This window comes from Centropristis striata, chromosome 12 (genome assembly GCF_030273125.1).
Source record: "Centropristis striata isolate RG_2023a ecotype Rhode Island chromosome 12, C.striata_1.0, whole genome shotgun sequence".
Lineage (NCBI taxonomy): Eukaryota > Metazoa > Chordata > Actinopteri > Perciformes > Serranidae > Centropristis > Centropristis striata.
The window spans coordinates 26,652,938-26,680,245 of record NC_081528.1 but is presented as its reverse complement, the minus strand read 5'-3'; the positions used below and the strand labels follow the sequence as shown (position 1 = coordinate 26,680,245).

Here is a 27,308-nt window from a genome sequence, read left to right as displayed (position 1 = left end):
TGTATTTTTTAAACACTGACTTAAATCATCAGTACATCATACTCATCCAAGTAAAATCTTTCCTTTTTGCCTAAAGATGGCTGAAAAGTGTCAGCAAACAGGCAGTAAGGTGTTGGATGATTTATTGGACAGTATAATACATTGTATGTACAATGCATAATAATGCATTAAATTGGTAAAATATTCTTGGAGAAGGTCCTATCTGAGCAGTCTGTGCACAAGCCACATAGAAGCCATTTCATTTTTTTTAAAAATCACTCTATCGGCCAATATTTTGGTAGTTAAATTTTTCTGCTCTGGTATTAATTTTGTCTCAAAAATCCCTTATCAGTCAATAAACCAGGTGTCTGAATGGAAAAGCAGATTTTATTGAATGAAGTGCTTGCTGCGATACTGAGAAGTGTCTTACAATGAGCTCATCATATCATTTAGTTAATAATCAGCAAAGAGCTCCTCGTTCTGAGAAGAACCACACAAAGACTTACAGTTCGACCTTTAATCAATGGAGGAAAAGATCAACAGGAGTCACACTACAGAGGAGAAATAATACAGAGGGGAGGTATAGAAAAACTATTATTTAGAGACAAATACACCACATTTTCTTTACAATGGATTATATGTACATATTCAAATTTTTAAGCAAAACCAATGTGTTTTTTTTGTTTAGAGAAAGCATATACCAGTGAAACATGATCTGCCCTTGATAATTCTGAAAAGTTAATGTCTGCATATGCATTATACAAAATAGATTTTCAAACAATATTTGGGTAGTGCAAATCTTTTTTTTTTTTTTTTTTAAGATTCAAGCTGGTTGATTACTTTCACAAACAGTTTGTGTGTGAAACAAGACTGACTCCTATCCTATTCACAGTATTACACAATTTGACCAAAGCCGTCACGTTAGAGTAAAAAAATTGTGTTTTTAAAAAAAACAAAGCAAAACAAAGAACTGTACATTTGTCTTCTAGGAGCTACGTAGTTTACACTGACATGTGTTGAATTTGTCTGTGCTTGCTTTGGTCACCTTGTAGTCAAACATCAAATAGGTTTTTTGTGTGTGCAGTCTGTATCGACTGATGACTGACTGAGTGTGTGTGTATGGAAGTCTGGCCTGCAGAGATAATGTTTAATGTTAATCTCCTGTATGCAAATAGCTTATACTGGAAAAAAGACTGAAAACAAAACAACAAAACAAGAAGCGAACCACATCTTGTTGTGTGATGGTGACAGATTACCTGTCGTTTCAATTGCATATTCAGTTGTCCTCAAAAATGTGCAACAATGTAAGCAAGGGTACATTTTTGAGTGAGAAGAGGCAAGTGTGCGGTTTCTTATATATATATCTATATATATACCTGTTAAATGAACAGCAGCAGCAGAGATTTGAATACACTGAATGTGAAAGTAACCCATGAGTAACCCCTATGCAGTTAATGAAGATGGTTATTCTGAATAAAACTCAGCAAGAAAAATCATTTTTTTTCTGAGCCTATGTATGAATGACGGCGGTGGCAGCACATTGCTAACACTTTCCTAATTCTGAAATAAAAGAAAAATACACCATAAATCACAGAAGCAGACACATTTTGGGAATCCAAACTGACTGTTTTTGGTCAGGACATAAAACCACTGAACGTGAACGACCACATACTGTGTGAAACAAACATTGAATTTCAACAACCTGAGCATGGGAAGCAGTTCAAAATGTCTAATGAGTGCTTTTACGTTTGTTGTTAGGATAGTTAAGCAACAGCAAAACAATTTGACATTTTCCATATTCAAATCAGCGCTTTGAAGTCGCTTACTTGACATTTTTATCCAATTATTTTTTTTAACTGACAGGGTATCGTCTTTAATCCTTCAACAGCTCTTTTTTTCTTTTAAATTTAATTCACATTCATGTCAGAACCTGGATTATTTTGTGCTTTAAACGCACACAATATGAAAAACTGAGCCGGCAAATTGATGAAAATGTTGCAGCACATTTCAAATTTCACTTAGTTACACAGTACACAAATAAAAGGGATACTGACAGACCTACATTATTCTGTGAGATTACACAACACGTCTGTGAGTGTTACAAATACAGCTCAGTTATCACTCGTTAATAACGGCCTCGATCCAGTGGACAGAAGCTCAGATAAATCAGGATTCTTCTATTTGTGGACAAATTTAAAAGCTTCAATACTGGGACTAGTTTCCGTCTTCTGATGCAAACACTAACCAACTTTCAGCATCACTGAAAACAGACAAAACAGGAGTTTGGCACTGAAATAGTTCCCAGAGAATAAAGGATCAATTTTGCCTGCCTCCCCGGTCAGTGACGCTACACTTTCACTGTGAATCCATGAGATGACGGGTGCTAAGTGCTCTCAAACATTGGGGCCGGACTACCTAACAGACTGACGAATAAATGTGTAAATGTACTAAAGACGAACATTAAGACAAGGTGCCTACGGGGCATTTAAAGGAGCGGAAGGGTTCAACAGGAAAGGTCAAAGGTTATCAGCAGCTGTGGGAAGTTTACAGGAAGAGGAATCTGCCAACGCCTGATCCATAAAGCTGTCGATCATACAAACCGTTCATTTTATTCGTTCCACATTTTGGGAAATGCAATTATTCACTTTCTTCAAATCAACAAATACCAGCAGTGCTGCCAGATGTACGATAATTATCATACTTGTATAATTAATAATGCCTAAAGAGGCATAATGTACGATTAATTTGACTTTTTTTGTTACACCCTACACAGGGTTCTTATAAAGTCTTGAAAGTTTGAAAAATGCTTAATTTTAACCGTTATATTTTCAAGGTCAGGGATATGCTTGATTTCAAATATATATATTCCTTGAAAAATGATTTATTTTCAATATAATGTGGTGTTCACATTTACACAATCACTATTATTCTTATTATTCTTATCCTTATTAATATTATTATTATTGTTCCCTGTTAAATAATAATCAAAACATACAATTAAAGTTAATCCAAACATCTGGTAAGATAAAGAAAGTGCCATTATATATTGATTAGCTGTTGATATAAATTATTCACATTCTTCTAATGAATTCTATTCTATAAATGAACATTTTTTGGAGATGCATTTATAGTAACAATTTAGATGTGATGATTAAGGCTTTCAGAGTCTGCACATTTTTGTTTTAGAAACCTGGAAAGTGCTTGAAAAGTGCTTGAATTTTACGCTTAAAGAGCTGAATGAACCTTGCTTAAAGTCGTTTCAATACACATTTGTAAAATTACATATTTACTCCCATCTGCTCTCATGGTCAAGACTCCCGAATGGTAGATTTTTTTTTCAAAAGAATATATTTTAAAGCCTTTTCTTATTTGGCAGCTCTGAATAAAGCTGACTCCATATTTACTGTATTAGAGATTGTCATCTTTATCTCTCAGCGAGAAAACCAATAAATGTACTTCCCAGAATGTTGAACTACTCCTTGAACGAAAATAGCAAAGCAACAAAGAAAGAGCTTCCAACAATAAAATATCCAAAGTCAGACACTTTTGGATATACAGTCAAAAACAGATCATCAGTGGCAGAATTATGACGCTGTGTCCGTTTTAACACACAGACTGTAAAAAGAGCTTTAAAAAAATCCAGGACGGTTATTTTCCAAAAGGTTTGAGCAATAATAGAACCCCAGAAATTAGTTTTCCTGATTAATTAAAAATGATATAATCTTGCAAACAAAGAAAAAAAAAACATGCCCTCTCTTCTCTGATTGGTAGACGCAGGTATCTAACACATTCCATGATTAGATGATTGGGACAGGAGTGGGGGCTTAAATTAACATCAAAGCCGGCTATTTCCTATAGAAACTATTTATAACTTCCATCAAAAGTAGCAAGATAAAGACTGGTACAGCATAACAGTCTTTCTTCACAGTCTTTTAAAGCCTTTAGCAGGGTACAAAGTGCTCGAATCGCACTTAAGGAGTTGAGTATGCCGGACATCGCATCTGTGAGAGTTAGCAGGCTTTGAATATTTTCTCTTAAAGAGGAGGATCATTTCTACACACACAAAAGGAGGATGGGCCGAGCTGCCACTTCTAAAGATAAACACAGCCATCGAAAGAAAAGGAAAACTTGCAACTGCATGTAACATAAAAAGTACAATCAACATACGATGAAGGTATACCATGGTGGGTTTAAAGAACACGCCTTGAACAGGAAGGAAGAAATAGCTAAGATGATATCTGAAGCAAAAAAGGCACATATTTTTCCCTTTTATAATAGACGTGTGTAAACCTGGAAGAGGTCGGCTTGTGGGAGAAATCATCATTTTAAACGATGCGCGACGATTAACAATCCGACAGAATTGTTTCTTATGTCCATCAAAGCAATGAAATATGCTTTTTAAATGACTGGAAAACATTTTTTTCCCCATATGACTGATAAACATTTTGTTACAGCCTCCTATAAAAACTAAATGAGGAACCTTACAGTCTAAAAGCCTACTTAAGAGCATGTTATTAATCAAGCTTGGTTACCTTTCCAGGTAACAGCGACCTGGAAAACTGTATAAACTGTTACAATTTGAAAATGTAGAAAATACTATCAGAACCTGTACATAGATATTTGTTTTTATCTATCTTAGATATCGTTCTGTATTTGAAGGTAAGAAACCTGAGACGACATGGATGTTAGCCTATATCTCTTTGTGATTATCTTTTATCTGACAAACATTTCCTACTTGTTATACACAACAACAAATCAAAAACCTGTGTGCTCGCTGTCTGCTCTCTCCACAAACGTCTCCAGTCTCTTCGCTCTCTCCGTCCAGACGCCTGAGTCACCACACAAAGTTGCATACTCGTTCCCACAAACATCATTCACTCCTCGCCTCGGATCCTTTCATCGTCGATCTTCAGGGTGGGGTGGGGGCGGGTTTGGTAGGGGTCGGTGAGGTTATGTGGTGGGATTTTAAGGCATTGTGTCTGTTACGGGGCACAGTCATCTCTGGTGGAAGAGGAGAGGTTTGACGCTCCCGGCCTTGAATTTTGGTAACTGGTTGCTGATGATCTCTGCGAGCATCTCTGGGAACTCCACACTCAGGGATTTATTCACAAAGGTGTAGAAGCAGAAGCTGAGCAGTCCACCGACCATCTGCACACAATCACACGGAGGAGATCGGATTAGTGGATAATTAACACAAAAACACACATTCCTTCAGCATTTGGTTATATGAGAAAAGATGTCTTGATATTGGCATAAAATATATCTGATGCATTGGTGAAAAGGCTCAATAGCTGGCAGCGATCATAAGGTGTGTTTCCATTAGGTACTTTTCCCTCTAGTGAGCAGCTATGGGTGTGGCTTGGGAGAGAGGATCCGCCCAACTTCACCGGTTGGCTTTTGAGGACTAACTAGTCGACACTGATTGGATACGGTTGAGGCGGGATATGACGCGAGTAGAACTCAACACAACCACAACATAACAGCGCCATTTTAAAAGAAATAAGCAGAGCAAACTGAGACGAGAGAATCAGGAGAAAAAAACACTCAGCCGCTTTCCAAAACGTACTCAGTAGAAACACGCCTATAGAACACCTTGGTTCATTCAGGCCCAGCGCACCCAAAGAACATCAACCCTTTTATTTCTCACACCATCCACTGTAACCCTTCACAGCTCCAGTTGCCCATGTGTCATACCCTACAGTTCCCATGGGGTCAGAAACTGTATCTCAGCCTTCATTTAACATGAAATGAAATTAACTTCTACCTTTCCTGTTTGCCTGGGTTTGAACATTGTTGGAAACGTTTGATTTGAGATTTGAAGAAATGTACACAACTCTGCAAAACATATAAATAAGTTAAATCCTATTTTAATGCTAAAATGTTACATAATATGGCTTTAATAAGTATGCAGAAGGCAGAGTTACAATCCAATTTGTTGATTACTTATTAAATACTGCAATTGAAGGATACTTTGATTTATAGGAGAAAATAAACCTTTCCTTTGAACCATGTACATGGTTTAAATTAACAAATTAACAGATTAATCTCAGATGATGAATCACTGTTTGCGGATTAAGAGCGCTGCAGAAGGCAAGGTGGTCAATAACCACCTGCTGATAACATGTACTGCTGATGTCAGAGGACACATTTGGTCTCTGTGTGCTGCGTCTCTCTACCTCATGCATGGAGTCGAGCAGCTTGGTGAGCTGATAGAAACGCTGCCAGTTCTGGCTGGAGTTCTCCTCGCGCTTCACGATGGCTTTCCCCAGCTCCTTAATGTACGACATCCGAATGTCGTCGAACACCGCCTGGCTCTTCAGGCCGTCCTTTGGCACTGTGGGGGAGAGAGAGAGAGGGGGGGAAACTAAAGGTCAACATCTGGAACAGAGATAAGGATAATGTACGGTAAATTGCATGGATGGAGGGACATCCTTTACATTTTTAATTATCACATCGAGGCAGTGAAGGGCGAGAAAAGGGCAACTGATTAATATAACGAGTCGTTTTCAGGGTACACTCCCAGTAATATTTAGCAGCACGGAGCACTTAAAGCAGCACAGCCTCAGGGAGAAGTGTGCAAACTGTAAGCCGTGTTAAAGCTACCTGCAATTATCGCTTTAAATAGGTTTTTAATCTGTTTAATTATTGAGTCTTTGTTTACATCTTTAATTCTCCTGCACTAGATTACCTCAGAGATAACATGAAGCAGAATTTGTGTACTTGTGCTGAAATTGTGAGCATTTCTCTGCACACCCACAGCAGCCCTTTGAAGATCCAGTTCTTATTTACAATAATTGCATATCAGTTAATGAGCAGGTAAAGCGCTGTGATGTTTTGTCCTGTGCATACATCAACATTATCTTTCAGCCACTGTGGACTGTATTGGATTGTAGTAATAGCTTTTGCAATGATTGCATCAGCGCAGCACCACGATCGACACGTGATGGTGGTTCAGCTCCGAGTTAAAAAGACTGACCTGTGCTGAGCAGCAGCAGCACCTTCATGCACAAATACTCGTCGTGGGAAACCTGCAGCCGGACAAACTCGCTGGAGATCTTCAGCATCTGCTCGCACTGGTCGGCCATGTAGGGCAGCTTCATCCGCTCCCTGCAGGAATTAGAGAGAAGCGGTTAAACAGCACAGCTCTTTAAGTCATAGTTGATTTATAATGGCTGCTGGAGCAGGCTCAATCAGGGAGATGAAGCAGCTCCCTGTAATATTTCTGCAGATTCAAGGTCTTGCTGCAAACAATTTGTGGATCCTATTTTAAATCATTCTTCCAGAAGGTTGGGAATGCATATTTTTAGATGAGCGAGTGTCATCTTAGTGATGAAGTAATATTGTGGGGGAAATTGAAAGTGGTAAACTTCAGCAAAAAGTCTTGAAATGTATGCTTAAGGTGGGCATCAAAAACTGGTAGTTAGTCTATATTTAACAAGGGAAATGCAGAAAAATCAATACACACCAGAGCAGGTTCTTGTTAATATTCATGAAACCACTTTTGCTTTTATAAAATTGGCAAAAGGCTTTTTATCAAACTGTGAAAGATTGTTTTAAGGCTGCCATAACCAAAGCCAAAAAAACAAGTCTGACACGCAGAAATAAAAACAGACTTTAGTTGAGTTTTGTTTGGAGGCTGACGGACAAATAGAGAACAAAACATCATCAGATAGTAATTATGATCGTATTAACGTTCAGCTTGTGATTATGGAAAAAAAGGGAAACAAATCAAAAGGCCTATTAGAGCCCTGAGCGTGGTCGCTGTGCAGACTGCTCACTAAGCTCAGAGCGCTGTTTACAAACGGAGTCATCAAGTCTCTAAGAGGGATGAAACACTGATGACTGATGACAGCTGACAGACACGGTTTGATTCTCGGGAGATACGGCACAAACACACACAGACACACACAGACACACACAGACACAGAGCAGAGAGCTGCACTGATACACATAAACAAACAGATGTGTGCATTCGCTCACTGAAATCAAAATCATGGGCTAGAAATAATTACTTCAGAGACTACATTTACCAGAACATGGTATTAAATATTCTAACTTTCACCATTAATTAAAAAAAAATACTGGTTATACTGACAGGTTTAAGGATTTAACACTCATGACTGTGGCACTACGCTTTATATCAAATTAAACAACCAGGGTTAGACTTATAAATAGACTGAAAGCGGGCTGATACGTACTCGTTGATGACGAGGTCTGGAGCGAAGCAGAGCATGTTGCCGTTGCATTGCTGGTAAGATCTCCAGCCCAGACCGAAAGACATGAGGAAGAGCCAGGAGCACTGCAGCAGAGTCATCTGGTCGTCCAGGTGCAGGTTCCTGAAACCTGATAGGGGAGACATGGAAATAATTCAAACGACTCCCAATACAGTCACAGTCTGTGAGAGGGCGAGGTGGTGAAATCATCAAATATGTATATCACATACAGAATCTGGTTGGCACAACTACATTTTAAAAAATTACAAGTGAGCATCTTAATCAGACTTCAGCGTTTACAGAATGTGCCAGCGTGTCAAGTTAGCCCCAGATGAAGCAAATCCAGATGCAGTGCCAGCGTGTTTGTTTACACAAACCGACACAGAGAAAACATCTGTTTTGCGCTGCACCAATACATTACAACATCTCCTGTTTTAAACTAACACTTGTTAAATATTCATTCTCCAACGTGTTGTGCGTTGTTAAAATAAAATGTGTTCACCAGGACTCTTATTTAACTATTCCCATCACAAGCTGTCCTGAATAAATGCTGGCCGTTCCAATTATAAAATAAAAAGTTTATTGTTTTTCTGCAATCCAATTATTTGTATAATTAAAAGTGATGGTGTGGCATAAATGAAAAACCATCACCACATGGAAATGATAAGTTAGCTCACATGTGGTTTATTACATATATTCGTAGAATTCGTCATATCGCATGCATTCAATTAATAAATAAATTGTTTTTTATTTTCATGCCTACAAACTTGGTCTTATTATTTTGTTTTTTACCATTTGTAAACAAAAAGAGACTGATGTAGAGAGAGACTTAAAGCATGGTTGGAGACTTTTTGACTTTTCAGTGGTACGTTTTTTTGATACCAAAACACATAAAATTCCACTGCTTGGGGACCCCATTGTAACTGCCCATCTAACTTTCGTCCCCAATTAAAAAAAATCTTTGCCAAACAGTGCACATCACATGCCTGTCTTTGTGCAAGTCTGATTTTTTCTCTGATACATTGAATGCAACATTTTAATACTGGAGTTCACATGTACATGGATGTCTTTACTAACCTGGCAGAGCCTTGGCCCACTTGACAGCAGAGATGACCTGCCGGCCGCCCAGCCTGTTGAGGGTGGTCATGAGGCGGGTGGAGGTGTCGGGCAGGGTGCTGTCGTATCCGGCGTAGATGGTGTCCGGCTCGATGGCCTTTAGCAAGGACAGCATTGTGGGAATAAGTTGAGGCATGCACTTGGGTAAAAGAGAGCGAGCCTCGACCGGCGGCGGAGTAGTCAGCTCGGGTGGGTTGCTCGGCTGGACGCCCTTTAAGCGGTTCAACTTCTTGGTTTTGCGCGCTGCAGAGGAGAAAACAGCGATGAACAAGCAGGGAAAAGTTAAGTGTAATAAAGAGAAAAGGTGATAAGGAGACAGGAGCAATTTATTCAACTCAATGGCACACAGTTTGGCGTTATCGGTGTGGTTAATATGTACCTTCCAGGTTCATGCCTGCCATCAGACACTTGCGGAATCGGCAGGCCGGGCAGTTCTTCCTCCTGATCTTGTCTATTATGCAGTCGTTCCTCCCAGCACACAGGTAATTATGCTGCCCTGAGGCACACAGAAGAAGAAGATTAATCTGTTATTTACCTTCACTGCCGTGGCAAACACTCCAGGGGGCAAAACTAATTAGCTGTATCACGGTCCTTCAGTTTGTAATGATCATGCCTCCAACTTAAAATCATAATGACTCCTGCATTTGAGCAAACTTATGTGACACAGGTTAGTGATGAATGCGTTTATTACAGCCCATGAATAAATCAGTGAGAAAATAACGATGTCTTATGGCTTTGTACCTTCCACTGCTCTCTTGAAGAAGACCTTGCAGCTGCCACAGGTGAGAACCCCATAGTGGCAGCCCGAAGCCTCGTCAGAGCACACCAGGCAGATTTTATGAGTCCCACTCTTCCCTTGTGTCGTGGTTGGAGCGGCGATCACCTCCTGTCTGTTGATAGAACTGGAGGATGGAGAAAGAGCAGAGAAATGCGAGTGACATATCAGTCAAAGGATGGGAATTAATGAGATTTTTATTGATACCAGTCCCATTATCTATTCCCTTATTGATTCCAGATTAATTGTCTGTGTGGTAAAAAGTAGGCCTACACATCATCTCTGAGTGTGAACATGCTTAGGTTATTACAACAAATTTACCCTGATGTTTCAGTGTATTGGTGGTGTTTCCACCCTAATGTAAAATGATAATTTTACAGTGAACTCAGTCCATCTCAACGGTTCCCTATGGAGTTTTTGACCTCTAGTAGTGCTGTGGAGTTGTTTTCTGTCAGTAGGTCCCCATTTTGTCTTGTGCACAAGGACACTCACATACATGCATGTGTATGTGTTGACACGTACACTGTCCTTCCTATTCTGCTGATCTACAGGTGACGGTAATGCACAGACATGCATCGATGTCCTGCCAAATGCAGGAAAGAAGAAAAAAGATGGACATTGATGAAAACAATGCAAACTTTTTGCATGTTTTATAAGTAGGCAAACACATTCATCGTGTAAATTTTTGGGCAGAAAATAGGTCATGACTTAGTTGACTAACTGTAGCAGTCTACCACTCCAAGGATAAACACAAGTGAGCTTTGATGAGTGCTGCATGTAAACATCACTTTGTTGGCTTAAAGGAAAACTCCACCCTTTAACCATAAGGAATACACTATACATTTTACCCACAAGGACAAACCACTGACTACAATCTTGACTTCTACTGTCTTGAAAAAAGTTTTGCATTAAAGCATTCTTAAGTATCACAAAATAGCTGCACAGACATTATAGTTATATCCATATCTGCCAAATAGTGTATGTCTACAGTGTGCCATTTATTCAGCATGTGCCTTCTCCTGAAAGCATCCTCTCAGTTTTGAGAGTTCAGCTGTAGTTCATATTTACAAGTCTGCACCCAAACTTTAAATAAATAAACTACACAGATATACTACACATTCTAGCATCATGCTCAATGTGCTCCTTGTGGTTGTTTTTCCTCAACTTTGCCTTCGTTCCCAACATCACGAGTAAAGAAAAGTGAGTCTCACTGTGCCCGTTTGGGCCTTTAAAGCCTAAATTATCGGACTATCTGTGGTTACATTCTAAATCCAGTGGTTGTCATGAAACAGCCCTTCCTCCTTTGATGGAACCACAAGCGTTTCCAGACCCAGTCAACAGTGGTTAGAGATGCACTTTTTCAAAGCTACCACTAGAGGACGTCAGGTTTTGCAGCATCCATGCGCCAGAGGTCCACACCCCCCTTTCTAACCTACTGGTACTGGCCACAGCAACAACAACGCCCACACTGACAGGATTTTGAGCCTGAGACGTGTAACTGGGTCTGACTGTCCATGTGTCCACAAGGCTGCCACTGCAATGACAATAAACTGGTTTATTTGATAAGAGCTGCTCTCTGAACACTAACAAATGCAAATTTGAGGCGGGGAGCCAAGTTCACTCTTACTGATACAACTTGAGGGTATTAGTATGAAACCAGGGCAGGCCCCAGCAGTCAGTGGGCGCAGCAGGATGGGAAAACCTGAGTAAAACATCAAAGTATCATGTCCAGAAGCATTCAGCAGCCGGATAAAAAAAAAAAATAGTAGGGAGACCTCAGAGGAGGCTGTCTAGCCATGACGAGCTGAGAGCTTTTTGAGCACCACTGAAAACACACTGTGGTCAATAAGTCTGTCCATTTATCTCTTATGACTTTTATTCAATAAAACTACTTCTATTTCCTGAGTGCCTTTGACTGCACTCTGCATTGTTTCGTACAGCTGAAATTCAACCCCCAAATCTTTGGGTTGGTTTCACAAGGCGTTAATGCCACTAAGTGGGGGTCCAGCTGTGGGAGGTTAAACTTGGGGCAGATTTAATTGAGAACATACAGCAACTAAATCTATGGAAAACCAGCAAACCAGCATTTTCATATACATCCGACAGCCTACTGTTCTCTTCTTTTTTTAAATCACAGTCTGTGAGGACACTTTACAAAAAGTATTAATGAAAAAAAAAGGTGTTATGCAGCAGAACTAAACAAATAACACTCCATATTGTGTGCACAGTTTATCATTGTTTGTGTGGACAACATGAGCAGAAGGAACATTATTATAAATATTTATAGCTACACTGAAAATATTAGAGCCATTTTTTAGACTTGAAAATTGGACTCATCACTCTAACTGTAAAAGAAACCCTAACCTGCGTACAGATAGACAAAGCATTAATCAGACATTCGCAAAAGTAAAAATAGGAAACTAATAAGTCAGTCATAAGATTTTATTTAGTTGAAGGATCTGTAAAAGTTTTTTTCCCAAGAAGAATGATGCACAAGCACAACTTTAAATCTCTGTTAACCAGAGATGCGCCCATAAGTGAAACATTTGGCTCCCTTTAGTGTCTCTGAGAAGCACCACACTTCAGATTCTGCTAATTGACATACATAATTTATTTCATTGTCTGTATGGACATATGATGTTTTCACATCTTAGTAGCTCTGCATGTGCGTTTGTTTGACAGCAAGAGGGCGGAGCCCATAAATAATATATTTCTCATAATTGTAGTTCCTTTGTTCTGTCTTCTTGTGTGGTGTTGTAGTCAAAAATGTGTATGTATAAATTGTATAACAGCATGTGGATGAGAATGTGAAAGTGCCTAGTATTTATATTTCTCCAGTGTGTTTAGTGACTTGACCTGCTGATAATTGGCTTCATGCGTGTCCAATCAAGTCCTAGATGATTGACCAGGTGCACCTGGAGAGTAACCCAACATGTAGGGTGCCTTATCGTGCATGTCTCATCTTGTACAGAGGGAAGTCAAACATGGACCGAAATGTTTGCACTCTATGCACATTTTTTCCACTGTCTGTAAAGCCCTGAATGTTTCAAATAAAAACATTAAAACTAAGACTCTCCTCCCTTTCTGCAATATACTTATTGTATAATTGTAGGTGAAAAATGAGCCTATTTTGCCTAACCTTTGAACTGTGGGAGGAAATGGACCACAGGGAGAACATTGCACTCCACACAGGCCAGATAATATGAATATAAATAATGTTTTCACTGCACAATAAGCAGGCAACTGGCAAGCAGGCTAAAACGTTTGCCAAAACAGCTTTATAAGGTGATAATAATGTCAATGTTGTGTTTACAGCTTCACCCACTGCCCTCAAGTTGCCAAAACAAGACAATTCATGCAATTCAATTCAATCTATTATTAAAACACACCTTAAAATAATGCTTAATTGTAGTCATTTAAGGATGGGCAATAATTAATATCGCCACCAAGGAGGTTATGTTTTCAGTGTGGGTTGTTTGTTTGTTGGTTGGTTTGTGTGCTTGTTTGTCAGCAGGATTGTGGAAAACTACCAGCCTTATTTGATGAAACGTGGTGGAAGGTTGTAGCATGGGCCAATGAAGCACCCAGTAAATTCTGAAGTAGATCTGAATCCAAGGTGGATTTATTTTATTATTTCTCACTCTTGTTAACACTGCAAGATAGGGCTTTAGAAGAGGTGTCCTTCTAGTTCAATATTCATTTTATTATCTTATACTCCATGTATTATGACTATGCATATATTTAACCAGGAAAAGCTCCTAAAATTCACTCAGGTTTTTATCTATTTTATAGACCCTGTTTATGCAACATTTATGAACTTTTCTTAATATGTTTATATATGCTGCTAAAGTTGACTGAATTGCTGCAAAACCAAATTGTTTTTTACATGCAATTCCAATAAAGCATCTTATATGTGTTGTCTATGTATGATCTTGGCAGATGATTGTGGTAAGACAAACCTCTCACATCGAGGCATTGTGGTTCAGTTTTCTTTTATTTCCAGCACTTCTGAAAACTGCTGTTTGGATCGCAGCCAGCAGTTCACCAGAAAGCACAGTCGGGGTATGGGGTCATACGATATATACAATTCAAAGTGAAGCTGTGCTGCTGCGATGATGTAACCAGAGTGCCATCTGTCTCTCACACAGATTTATGTGGGGTTTCCTTAACACACTGCTATGAGAGCACACACATATACAGCATGTGCACACGCGCAAACAAAAGCCCTCCGAGATCTAAAAGTAGGTTGTTGTAATCAACAGGGTGGGTGGAGGAGCCTAATGAGCCCAGAGTGATTATGACGATGATGTCAGAGGGTGTGGACGGGTTACCAGTTTGTCCTTCATTGGCCCACCGGGATTGTGTCAGCAGGACAGCTTTACTAGACAGCTGTAGGCTACTGGTTCAAATCCAATTACTGCGACTGCTATATGTTTCAAACACCAAAGCAAGCCTGAGGTGATGTCACTGCTTTTCAGTGTTTTCTCAATTAAGACTCATGACATGACATTCAACTAAACCATAAAACAAGTTACTAATCTGTGTTGGTTGATCACCAGATACAAACCAATCAAGGCTGCACGGCAGTGTGGGGAGACTGAATTTCCCCTTTCTGAAACCATCTGTTGAAGTGAGTGTTTGCAGTCGACAGGAAGTTCTCGCATTCCCTCAGAGTTAACTATCGGTCAGAGCGCAGCCACAGCACAAAGGCAGAGACACCCAGAGATGGGCCTTGACTTCAACAAAAGCAGAGCTGAGAAATTTAAACATGTACGTCGGCAGGAGTGTGATCAATCAGCCTTGGTCTTAATGAGGCAAGCCACTTCACGCACTTACGATAATGCTGGTGGCCCAGTGCCCTGCTTAACAATTCATAATCCCCTTTTAGCTGTGAGTGTCACGAGTAGCTCAGCAAGCCTCTGCTCTATATACTGCAGCCCTTTCGTCAATGCAGACGAGAAGCCGTTAGACCTATATTATTACCATGCCCACCCATTTCTTTTTAGGTTAGGTAGATCACGTTGTACTTGTGCACATCAGCCTACTTGACCGACTTCAGCCACTTTTAATGAGTCATCTTAAGAGAGAAAACCCCCCCCCAAGGACTATGAATGCTCCTGAATGAGCACACAAAGAAATTTAGCAAGACTATCTATAAACTAAAACATTAAATATAGATATCCTCCCTCCACCAGTTACAAAGAACCTTGAAGTGAAGACGGGAGTCATGATATAGTTTTGTTAATGTTTTCAGCCATTACTAGCAAACATGTAGACGTTAACACCAATCACCTCAGTTAATGCAAAGTCTTGTAAGTTGAACCTTGCGTATCCCTGTCGCCAGATTCCTCTTCATTTTTTTAGCAGCGTCTGAATGTAACTTATGACCTATTGTACGGGGGTGGGGTTAGTAAAATCTTTAATTTTTGCAAATCGAACCCTATTTTTCGGGGCGTGAAACACTCACACTTTAGAGCCCTGATCATTTTGCTGTATTGTTTGTCTCTGGCTCACATGTGGTGAGGTCAAGCTGCTAAGTAAAACTGTAAATAACAGAATAAGGATCTGCACACAAAATCTGGCTGGGCAGCTGTGTTCCTGTGAAGATTTTTATGGTTACTGATATGGATGACCATTGCACAATCATATTATCATCTCCATCAAAACTATGAGCGTGAGGAGTGCAGAAGGAAGTGCTCCTTCCCCGAGGTAAGGGCCACCAAAATAGAAAGGGGAACTGGTCTGCACGCTCTGAATCATTCTTGCATGCACAACAACAAAACCGCTTCTATGAGGGAGTGGAGAGACTGGGTTTGTTTAGCCAAAGACTGGGCGAAACTTCTCTTAAATATCTGTCTCTTGGGCCCTCCAATGAAAACAGACAGTATGTCTTTATAAGTACTTAACATTAGTGCAACATAGTCACTAAACATACACCATGCTGCCTCAGAAAATGAATATAATAGAGATATAGTGCCTTTTGGAGCCATTACACTTTGACATCAAGTGTTTTTATGGTCATAATAGTTCATGAAACAAGCCATTAATGACACACTTGTACATGTGACTCTGCATGATCCCTCAGTGTCACTGCCTGCAAGGAGCCATTGTCTCCTTCTCTATGCTGTATTGACAAACCAGCTTCAATAACACCTACATTTTGTAGCCAAAAGCACCAACTACTATCTGCCTTCAAAACATCACAGGAAAAGACTGAGCACAAGAAATATTACCCCAAAGGATTTGAGTTTCCATATTAGTTTCTATAATAGGAGCCGTTAGTTACCGTTTGTAGGTGGGAGGTGCCTTCCTGGCCTATAAAATGAATTGGAGGCTTGCTCCTGCTACTGTGTGCATAATACCTTTAGTTGGATACCGCTGCATGTGGGAGGAACCCACTCCCAAAGTTTGACTTTGCTGACTTGACAACACTGCACACAAAAGTAAGAAAGAAGGGCACAAACAACTCACAGACTTAGCTACATCCTCTTAACCTCAATATGGGGAATTTCTATAAGCCCTATTCAGTGTCAAACACAACAAAAACTAAATACAGAAACTGTGGTTACAGGAGAATGCGGTAATAACTGAATATGGACTGGAATGGCTGGCATCTGATCTGGTGCGTTAACTCGGCGCCAGCTGTGGGCAGGCGGGAGGGAAAGTAGGTCAGGAGAGTGAGAGCTTCACGGCAGCCCTCTGTGGTCGGCCTGCCTGCCACAGCACTCATGACACACCCACACGCACACACATCTACACACTCATGCATAATACACAAAGCTAGCAGACACGCATGTCACAAACACACAAGCAGAATCATAAAAGGTGATTTACAGCTGCTGAAAGCTTCTGCTGACAGTCAAAGTCTTTGCCCTTGGTTGCAGGAAGCAAAGACGGGGAAGAGAGCGAGAGAGAGAGCGAGAGAGAGAGAAAACAGGCAAGTGAGGCAGAGGTGAGGGGGGTATGTCAGATCAACAGTGCACTAAATAGCGACTCTGACCAAAGATTACTCTCAAAACACAGAGCAAAGACTGAGAGACTATGAGGCTTTGTATAAATACATATAGCTCTCTCTCTCTCTCTATATATATATATATGAACCAAAGACCATATACTACTCATGTATCAAACCAGGCACCAAACTACAGCTGATACAGCTGACAGCTGTGAGCTTCACCAGCTGAATCTATGGTCCGACTTCAGCCAAATCAGGACGGATCACTAAGGTCACTGCCATGGTATATTAATAACTACTACTACGGGATAATTACATGATAAATACCAACCTCTGAGCTTCCCTTGTCATGAAATACTTTAACAAGTTGCTGCAAAGTCCTGCAGGCACCGCAGTTGTCAAACACAGAGGGAAGGATCCATACCTACACTTCATCAATAAGAGGCATTACAAAGAATATTGCCAAAGGTATGGGGCTGTACCAAATAGCTTGAAGCTTCATTCATAAAGTTGACATTCAAATTCTAAATCAACATTGAAATTCTATGCAGCTTTTTTTGTCTTTTCATTGTTTAAACTTCAGCACAGTTGCAGATAAAGATTTGACTAAACTAATAGCACTGTTGTATTAGATGCAGTGGTGGCTGCACAGGATGGGTTCGGACAAACATTTCCAATAACTTTTACAAGTCAAAATTTATTGGAAAAAGATTGATATAGTTTTGCAACATGTTTTTATTTAATGAAATATTTTGCACATATTTAGGTAGTTGTTAGTTGCATCTTAAGTATGTTAGTTGTTTATCGTATGCAGGATGTGAGGAGACCGACGAGGGGAGAGATAGTTGAAGCGTTTGCTTTGATAAAGGAGTCAGAAAACTGCTCCAACACACGTCTATTTTCAAGTGGTTTTCTTCCTGAGCTTTATTCACCAGTGAGTCATACTTATTTTCCAAAGTTGACTCAATATTCCCACATGAGAAATTCTCTTGAGTTTTACCACCTTAGAGAAGACGCTGACGGATGTGCTCTCCAAGTTCCTCAGGCGTTGCTTCATTCAGCCTATACTATAAATCGACCAATGCATTACCATCAACCCTGATTCCAGCAAAGTTGAGACGCTGTGTAAAATGTGTAAAAAAAAACATAATGCATCAAATTCAGAATGTATATTTATATATAAAAACAAACTTTACAAAATGCTTTTTATATACTTCTGTTTATACGCAAAGGATTAGCAGATTACCTTTTTTTGGGACAATGCCCCAACTTTTTCAGGTACAATAAGGGCTTCAATTAAAACTATATTAATATAGTATTAATTTATCTGCTCGGTTATTTTCCAAATAAATCAAGACATTGTTTGGTACCTAAAATGTCAGGAAACAGTAAAAAAACGCACATCACAACTTCTTAAAGCCCCATGTGACATCTTCAAATTGCTTGTTTTGACCTAATAACAGTCTAAAAACCAAAGATATGTTGATTTTTCTATTGGATAAGACAAAGAAAAGCAACGAACTCTCACATTTACAAACCTACAACTATGTAATGCTTAGTCTTAGTTTTACCTGAAAAAACATTTAAATTATTCACAACTTTCTGTTGATCTATTAATCAACTTTTTTCAGTTGTGGTTAATATTCAGCAGACAGAAAATGGTTACATTTGATTAATTAATTAAACAAACCCTGATCCATCACCATGAATTACTTCAGTGAAGGCCTGAATGAATGACCTTTTATATGTGTGAAAACCTCGACCATACATTACTCGAACATGCATATAAAGGACAGGCTGGACGCTGAAGCTACACAACACTGCTTTGTCTACATGTGAGATGGAAAAACAGCTCTATTCAGTGAGCTCGTTTTATTTCTCCTGCAAGCAACGTTCCTCCATTATGAGTCAAAAGCCCTCTAAGAACTTTCAATAACCTACAATGTGCTTTAGAAATAACGTTTTTTTTTCATCATATGGTCCAAAACATTTCTCATTTAGTCAACAAGCCTGTAAAATAAAAATGTGGACCAGGCTAAAGTCAGGAGCAGGACATATATTTAGGACACAAGTCATTACATCTAACCCACAAATCGAACTCCCCTCTGCGAGCTGGGCCAATCACAGGCAGAGGAGGAAATGCCATTCTAAAAACAAAAGTTACATAACACAAGCCCACTAAATTAGCTGTGTGATTATCTGTCAGAGGAGTTATGTTTCAGCATTATGTTCTCCATTCAATGCAGGTATTTCCTTTGAGTGCAGCTCAGTGTTAATCAGGTCATGCCACATCAACACCGGTTAACGTTTGTTGAGGGCGTGTATTTCCCAAAATAGGAACAAAGCAGAGCACTTGTCAAGGTAAAGCATTCTTCATTGTGAATAACCTGTTATTTGTGAGTTGGACTGAGACTCAGAACTGAGTCAGATCATAAAAATGTGATGCATAAAATTAACAGCTGAGGTATGGAATATTGAACCACTGGTAAACTGGTTATGTGGAAGACAACTGGTAGTGCTGCCAGCCAGCTGGACACGTGCAAGAAGACCGGCACAGTGCAAAGCAGCAAACTGAGGGGCTACAGCAGGTCAGGTACCCAGTGCCATGCAAGGTCCTCTGAGCCTCAGCAGCGAGCAGCAGCACCATTGCGTGAGAAGCTGAAAGAGATGGTGACCTGATGCCAACCGCCTGACAACCAAAGTGGCACCGCAGCCCAGTGCTCAGCTAATTTCAAGCCGCTAAATGTCACACAGGTTGAGGTGAACAGGCACCACATAAAAACAAACTCCCACTTACTAGAGACACACACGCACACAGAATTCTAAGCTCACGTACACAGATAAGCCAATACACAAACAGCCACACACCCACGCAAAATTATCTGGGCTCACACTTGCATGCACAGACATAATCCTATGCTTAAATACAGACACTCGCACACACAGTTCACAAAGACGGGGCAATTAAAACCACATGTGAAATGAAGATTATGTGCATCTCGTGTCACTCCCCATCTGCTCCTGGTCACCAGACATGAGGATGACTGTCAGGCAGTCGTGAAGATCTTACCAAATATGATTTCACAAACAATAAAAACAAAACCACATCTGTGCCCTTGTTGATGTGACGCACTTCTGCGTGCCAATCTTAGAGCTGATCACTCCCTGTCAGATACTGTGAATCAGAGAGGCGTGAATGTAGAGGAAGACACAAAGAAAAAAAGATTGTAAGTCGCCTGACTCTGCCACAACACTGTTAGACAGGAATTTCTATTCAGAAGCTTCACAACTGGATCCCAAAGCAACGTTAACAGCTGAACCCATTAAACTTTACAGGGCAGCAGAGTAGTAACTCCACAAAAGACACTTTGTGGGGCCATATGGAGTCCAAATACTGTGGCTCTATACATTTATCTAAATGGGAACTCGCTGGGAAAAAAACGAGAAAAAAAAGCAGAAATTAAGATCAGCAAAATCACATGAGTAAGTCAGTGGAACATGCAGAGCTTTTCACTTTTCTCTAATACAAAGGTCCCTTCTGACTGTACATGCCGGGGCTACATTATTATAAGATCATAGTGTGGATAAGCTCTGACGTTACCAGTTCCTTTATCAGTATTTTTTTTAAAGTTTTGCTGTAATATGTTATCAGGCTGCAGCATCTCCTCTGCTCTATGTGCTGAAATCTGACCAGCCGCTCCTCCCTCTACCAGCGATACCTGCAGGCAGTGATTCACATCAGCAGAGAGAGGACAGCATGAATGACTGATACTGACTGATGTCTGTGTTCTTCATTCTCTCTTAACTTCAGTATTGTGATGTTGGGAATATTATTTTTTTAATTGACATTTTAGGTTTGTCTCTAGTGAGATAATATTGAGTATACATAGTGACTTTGTTGTTGTAAACATTACTGTTGCTGCTGTAGAAAACAACACAAATACATTTGAATCCTGGATTTTTTTAAAAAGTAATAACTTAGATGGTAAGGGCTATTGATAAAAATCCTAAAGATACCCGTCCCTAAAGGCCACAATTCTTTCATTGTTATTGCTGAATGAAGTGCCTGTGCTGCTCCTTGGGGACAGAGCTGCTTCAAGTGAAGACAGTGACTCTCAGATTTATTTTTGGCATATTGTAACTGGACGATCGAAAAGATCTGCCCCGTACAACCCTATGAAGCCCCATTGAGTGGACAGGCAGAGCCAACAGGCTGTTAAACTGAAAAGTAAAAGACTTTCAGGTTAGGTAGGGAAACTCTCGATCCCACATTGCATTTGGGACGTACCATGAACAACATATTGATGTGTAGGCTTGTCCAGTCTGAGAGAAAACAAAAAGTTTGACTTGGATAAAAGTGGAAATCCCCACAGCACATCCTTTCACCACATCTTAGTGCTTATAGCTGCAGCCACATCCTGTAGATCCCACGAGCCTGTCTCACAGAGCAGGACGAGTGGGTTAAATAACTATTACCCAGGCATTTTTGTGTCAGGACGATGTCTTGATTTTAAATCGAGCTCGGTTGCTATGGTAACCAACACCGCAAACCAAACCTGCAAGGAGCAGTATTTGTTCAAGCTTATCAAAACGTATAAAATGTCCACCTCCTCATCCATCAACTGTGAGGGAAAAATACAGTCAGAAAGACAGAAGAAGTCTGTTTCGCTGTGGCTTCAAATCAGGACGTCTAACAGTAATATATTCAATTTGCTGCTAGTGTTATATATTAATTGTGCCAAAATTACTGCATAATGTAACTGACAGTGCAGACACACGAGAGGTTCCTTGATGACATCTATAACTGCATCTGACATTATACTATCCCGGAAATTAGAAGATTTCCCACTGTGCTCTAACAAAGTCCAAAAATCTGCCAAGAATCTGCCATAATGAAGTGAATTTTCACACTGACAAGTAGCTAATTTATGTGCCCTACAGTTGAGTAAGGCATATCCCTTATTTTCTTCAAGACTCCATATTTACACATCTACTGTTTCCTGTACCCTGTTCTAAACCAAATCCTGACTTACCATTAGAAAAATGCCATTATTTTCAACTATTCCTATAATGTTTATCTTCTATTCTATTCTATTAGAATGTATATATTTTACTTTGTTTACTTTATGAATCTGCAAAGTCCTGACTTTTCCACAGGGATCAATATTTTCAACATGTGTTATATACTCTGTTTATCTGATGACGCCGCACGTGGGTGGCTGTTTGTTACAAAGCCTAACTCCTTCATGTGTATAAACTCATAAATTGGAAAATCCTGGAATAACACCAGCAGCTGATAACCACCTTTGTGAAAGCCGTTATCCACAATCACCAATGTTTCATGTGTGAAACAAGATAACGGAGCCTGCCTAAGTTGAATGACAAACAACACAAGTAGAGCTGAGCCAACAATCATTTTCAGCACTGATTAATACTTCTGTCATGTAAAAAATAATGCAGTTACAGAAGTAATGTCTTTAAATTAGAGGCTGACAGAGACACTTTATAAATAGATAAGTTTAGAGTTTTGAAGCCCTCTCTCCTTCTGATCTTTTGTTTACTGCACTCAGGTTACATGAGCTGTCAAAGACTCCTCAATTATAACACTGACACCATTTCCTAACACACACAAGGTTAAAAAACAGGTGAACCGTAAAGTGCTGTAAACAAATAATCAGCAGCCAGCTGTTTTAATTAAAAGATATCCTACCAGTCAGTGAGCCAGAACCCTATTCGAGTTGACATTTAACACTGACATTTCTCAGGTGAGCTTTGGCTCTAAAGGCAGGTGGCTCAAAAACTGCATTTAAACATCAGTATTTTGTTCATGTCGAGGATAAAGTAGGGTTTTCCAAACTTGTTGGCCATACAGTAGCACTCACACTCTTATTACACGAGACCATATAAGAATTATAAAAAAATACACAAAAAAACGAAATACAAATTAAATCAATCAATTATGAAAGGGAAAAGGTGCACATTTTCTTTCCTTTATATGTTGCTTTTTTGCCGTCCATCACATGACAAGCAAATTGGATTTAGTTGTGTCAATTTGCAATATTAGTCAATCAGTTAATTGTCCATTGTGCAGCTGTAACATAAATATCAGAAAACACAAAGATTCCACATCAAAGAACAAAAACATTGCATCAAGGTTGATTAGGGTATGCCCACTTTAAATTGCTTTTGTTGTCTGACCAATACTCCGTTTTTACCTGAATTGAAATGAGTGAACAAATAATTACATTTTAGGAGCAGGAAACAGCAACTATAATATAATATCCTGATAAACAACCTGCTTCCCTACATTTTCAATAATTCATATTCTGCTGATCACCTAATTGATAAAATAATTAAATATTTCAACACAAGGATTTAAGAGGTTAAGGGCGTGAAGTTCATCACCAGTATTATTCCAGATATTTAAGACTACGGCTCTAATGCAAAGATGAACTCCTCTGGTTTAATACATTTGATGTGTGATATGAAGGATAAAATAAGACGAAGAAGTGGGACAACCACATAAATATTTTAGCTGAAGTTAGTCAGACTAACATGCAAGGTCGGGTCAGACCACACACTGTCTACATGTCTTACCTGACAAAACTGTTGGGGTAAGAGGGAGAGCTTGCGAAAGCCTCACTGATCCTGATCACTGCAGAGTTGTCCCCGGTGGCCTGGATTCTGCTCCAGGCCCCACCGATGGTAGACACTGGGAGAAACACTGGCTTCTGATCCTTCTGCTGCTGAGCTTCATTGCTGCTGGTGTTGATTCCAAAGTGGTAGCTCGGTCCTCCTGAAGTGCTGACCCCACAGATGGAGATGGGGTTAGAGCTGGGCATGTCTGCGGAGGACGTGCCGCTCATTTGGCAATAACTCTGGCCTACGGACTTCTTTTCCTGTTTGATTACACCTTGTGTGCAGAGCTGAATGAAGCCAACATCTTTTTCTTTCTTCACCAATGCAGACAAAGAGGTTGTAGGGGATAAGGAGGCAGTTGTGGATATGCTAGGGCTGGACTGATCTGAACTTGTCATAATGCTGCCATTGAGAGCAAGAGAGACTGGCCCGCTGCCGTTAACGCTCTCTACCGCAGCAGTCTTTATGTCCTTATCTGAGCTGACATCCCCGAGCAGAGAATCATCTGCCAGCGTGGACAGGAAGGCATCATCCCCTACATAAAAATCTGAGGGGGACCCAGTGAGCTCAAAGTCTTGGAGCAGGTCCAGAGTGTTGTCACTGAAAAATTTCTGGTTCATGTCCACATCTTTCCCAATGTGATCAAAAGCATGATCAAGGTCAATTGGATCCTGGTCTCCTTTATCCATGGAGAAATCTTCTGTTTTCATGTGGAAGAAATTGGGATCTGACCCCCCAATAAGGGAATCCATGCAGGACTGGGTAATGTCTGTTATACTGGCCTCCAACTGGGGCAAATTGTCTCTCAAGGTTTGACGTCCAGATGTAGTGGAAATCTGTGTCTGCAACTGCTGAAGCTTCTGATCTTTGGTCAGGCCCCTGGGCTCTGGGTCTTCTAACAATGTGCCTACGGTGGCAGTGACAGAGGTATAGGTGAGCTCCTCTGGAAGGGGGCTGTTGCTGAGGCCGTTAGGCACCTGTCCTGGCTGCATCAACGGGCTGGATGGAAGAACGACAGAGGTGGCGGAGGCGATGGACATGGCACTGTGAGGAGCCACTTTCAACAAACCTCCCTCCTCAGGGCTTTCAGTGTAGACCAATTTGCTTAAATGGTCATCTCTTCTATATGTTATCTTCTTCACTCCACCTTTATCCATCTTTTCAATTTGTGGGGGAAACAGACAGTGTGTTAACAGACAGGGCTTAGTAGAGTGCATAGCAACAACATTAAAACACATTAAAAGGGCATAAGACGCTCATTGCGCCACCTCACTGTAATTTAATTAAAAATGGTTTAATATTGTGCGCATGCAGGGAAACTCTACCGGACGTTTAAGACTGGGGAAAGTTGCCAAACATGCCCCCCTGCGCGCCCTTCACTGCCAGCGAGGCTAAAGATAGCTAACTGCGTTAGCTGTTCCCTTTAGCAAAATGTTAACTGACATAAGCGCACAGACAACAGTGTCCAGGTTGAGTAAACTGTACATAAAGTAAAAAGACATAGCACGGATCGAACAACAAGGCATACTCAAAGTTTAGCCAAGTCTAAGATAAGCTAATGTTAGCTTTTTGCTAACTGTTGGCATGCTAGTTAGCAACCAGGCTAACAGTTTACAGCGAGCCTACATTTCAACGTCTTTGACAGCAGCGTTAGCCTGCTAGCCAACACAGCCCTTATTATGGTGTTTTTAGCGATACATTTACGGGCGTTGCTGTATTTGTCTTAGCTAACACATATTTCAACTCAAGTCCGAATAAAAGCTCATATTTACCTTTGAAAGGACTGATTATTGGTACGTGTCCACAGGTCGTCTGTCAACATTGTTTTGGTTGAAAGTGTCAGTCCACAACACGCAACACTGACTCAATGTTTGCTAACGTTACTCCTCACTCGCCGTGTTGTAGCTACATGACTTGATAAAACGACAAAAAAAAACACCCCCAGCCGAGTGTGCTTTGTGAGTTTCCAATCTTCCAGTCCGATCTAGCTGTAAATTGTCATGCAAACTGCGTTAAACTAGCTGAGCTTTGCAGAGTCGCAGCTAGCCATTAGGAAAGTAGGCGCTAACCTCCAGGAAAAACATACAAAATGGAGAAGTGACCGAGCCAGACCTGTTTACAACACGCAGCGCCGCCTGCCGGCCTGCAGCCACACTGCAGCTTGTTGTGTGCTGAGTTCAGGCTCCAACCCCTAGGACCACCGGTTAAGGAATGCCATTTAAATCCATTTTAAATAAATCAATACATAACTATGCATATGAAATAGATAAATATGGCTAATGAATACATCCTGAAATAAATAAAAGAGGCCATTATTTTACAAATGAATGTCTTCTTTCCCCCCCCCTAAAAACTAAATTTATTTATTTTTAGGGACTTTTTTTTTTCATAATGTCAGATTAAATTATTTCAGGGGACTTTTTTATTATTTCAAATGAATTGGGTATAATAAATGTGGAATTATGAAATAAAAGTTATAATAAAGTTAAATAAATACATGTGGAAATAAAGTCCCCTAAAATAAATACAAATAATTATTTAATAAAATACATTTATAAATGTATTGCCACATTTATTAATTTCAGGGTACTTTTTTATTCTTTCAAATGAACTGGACGTAATAAATGTGGAATTATGAAATAAAATTCCCCTGAAATGAATAAATGTGAAAATAACAAAGTCAGTTAAAGTCAATTAAAAATGTATTTTAAAATGTATTGCCTAATTTATTTATTTCAGACTTTATTTTATAGCCATATTGCTTTATTTAATGTTAACTTAAATGGCATTCCATGAAGGATTTAAAATATAAAAGGACAATTCATAAATTAGGCAAATTAACCAACCACTGCAATAACAGGACAATGCATTTGCACATTCATGTGTCAAAAATGAATTCCAGTGCAATTTCACAATGCTATCTTACACAGAGGTGCCTGTAGGACCCAACAGCAGAGTGTGAAGAGCGAAGGCAATCCAAGCCAAGTGTGCATGAGCACTGAACAAATGGTGCTCATCGGAATGGCAGCATTTTCTCCTCTTACATGATTGTTCAAACAGCTGCCCACTGTGGAGGCTCCACTGTCTTGCAGCTGTTAATGGAGCCTGAAGACACAGATAAGCAGACGGACATCTGTGGTAGAGGACAGTGAAAGAAATTATGAATGGACATTGATGCAGTGATTATGATCCGATGATAAACTGAGTGGGGCATTATTATTGTTTCTACCTGTGAAAAGTACCAAAGAAGTAGCCGACAGACTATAGATCCTCATAAATTATGAGGTCTGAGCACACTGCTGGTTTTACTACCATATACACCACATCACTATGAGATGATTAGAATTTCAAATCACAAGATTATTGCTCAAATCGGATAGGTGGATCTTAGAACCTTTAAGCTCACTATTTTTTATCTAGTGTTGTATGCATGTTAGGTTTTTTTTTATCCTGAAGGAAACTGAAAAATCTCACTCCTGTGGCACAGTTGGTGTAGAAGTATAATACAGTAGTATGCAATAATATGATACTGCCCTCTAGGCTGCAGTGCCATGTTTAAAGCTACTCTTGACTACCAATTCCCTGTTTGTCTACTAATTGAGCTGTCTCTCAAGGCTCAAGAGGACACTCA

General features: G+C 39.9%; 1 protein-coding gene across 1 annotated transcript; it reads right to left on the bottom strand.

The window, feature by feature from the left end:
- Positions 1–348: 348 nt before the first annotated feature.
- Positions 349–25,761, bottom strand: nr3c1 (nuclear receptor subfamily 3, group C, member 1 (glucocorticoid receptor)). The gene is made up of 9 exons (XM_059345582.1): positions 25,450–25,761; positions 23,636–24,834; positions 10,050–10,210; positions 9,688–9,804; positions 9,270–9,551; positions 8,178–8,322; positions 6,956–7,086; positions 6,156–6,313; positions 349–5,127 (listed from the first exon to the last, which is right to left on the bottom strand). Exons 2-9 carry the CDS (start codon positions 24,832–24,834, stop codon positions 4,975–4,977), a joined length of 2,346 nt encoding a protein of 781 aa, XP_059201565.1. The 5' UTR covers positions 25,450–25,761; the 3' UTR covers positions 349–4,974.
- Positions 25,762–27,308: the final 1,547 nt, after the last annotated feature.

Bases quoted from the DNA above. Each gene is read 5' to 3' on its own strand.
- nr3c1 (XM_059345582.1), bottom strand. From the start codon at position 24,834: ATGGATAAAGGTGGAGTGAAGAAGATAACATATAGAAGAGATGACCAT. The intron at 10,211-23,635 runs GTAAGACATGTA...TCCATCCTCCAG, and splicing joins TACCCCAACAGTTTTGTCAG to TTCTATCAACAGACAGGAGG. The intron at 5,128-6,155 runs GTAGAGAGACGC...GATTGTGTGCAG, and splicing joins TGCTCGACTCCATGCATGAG to ATGGTCGGTGGACTGCTCAG.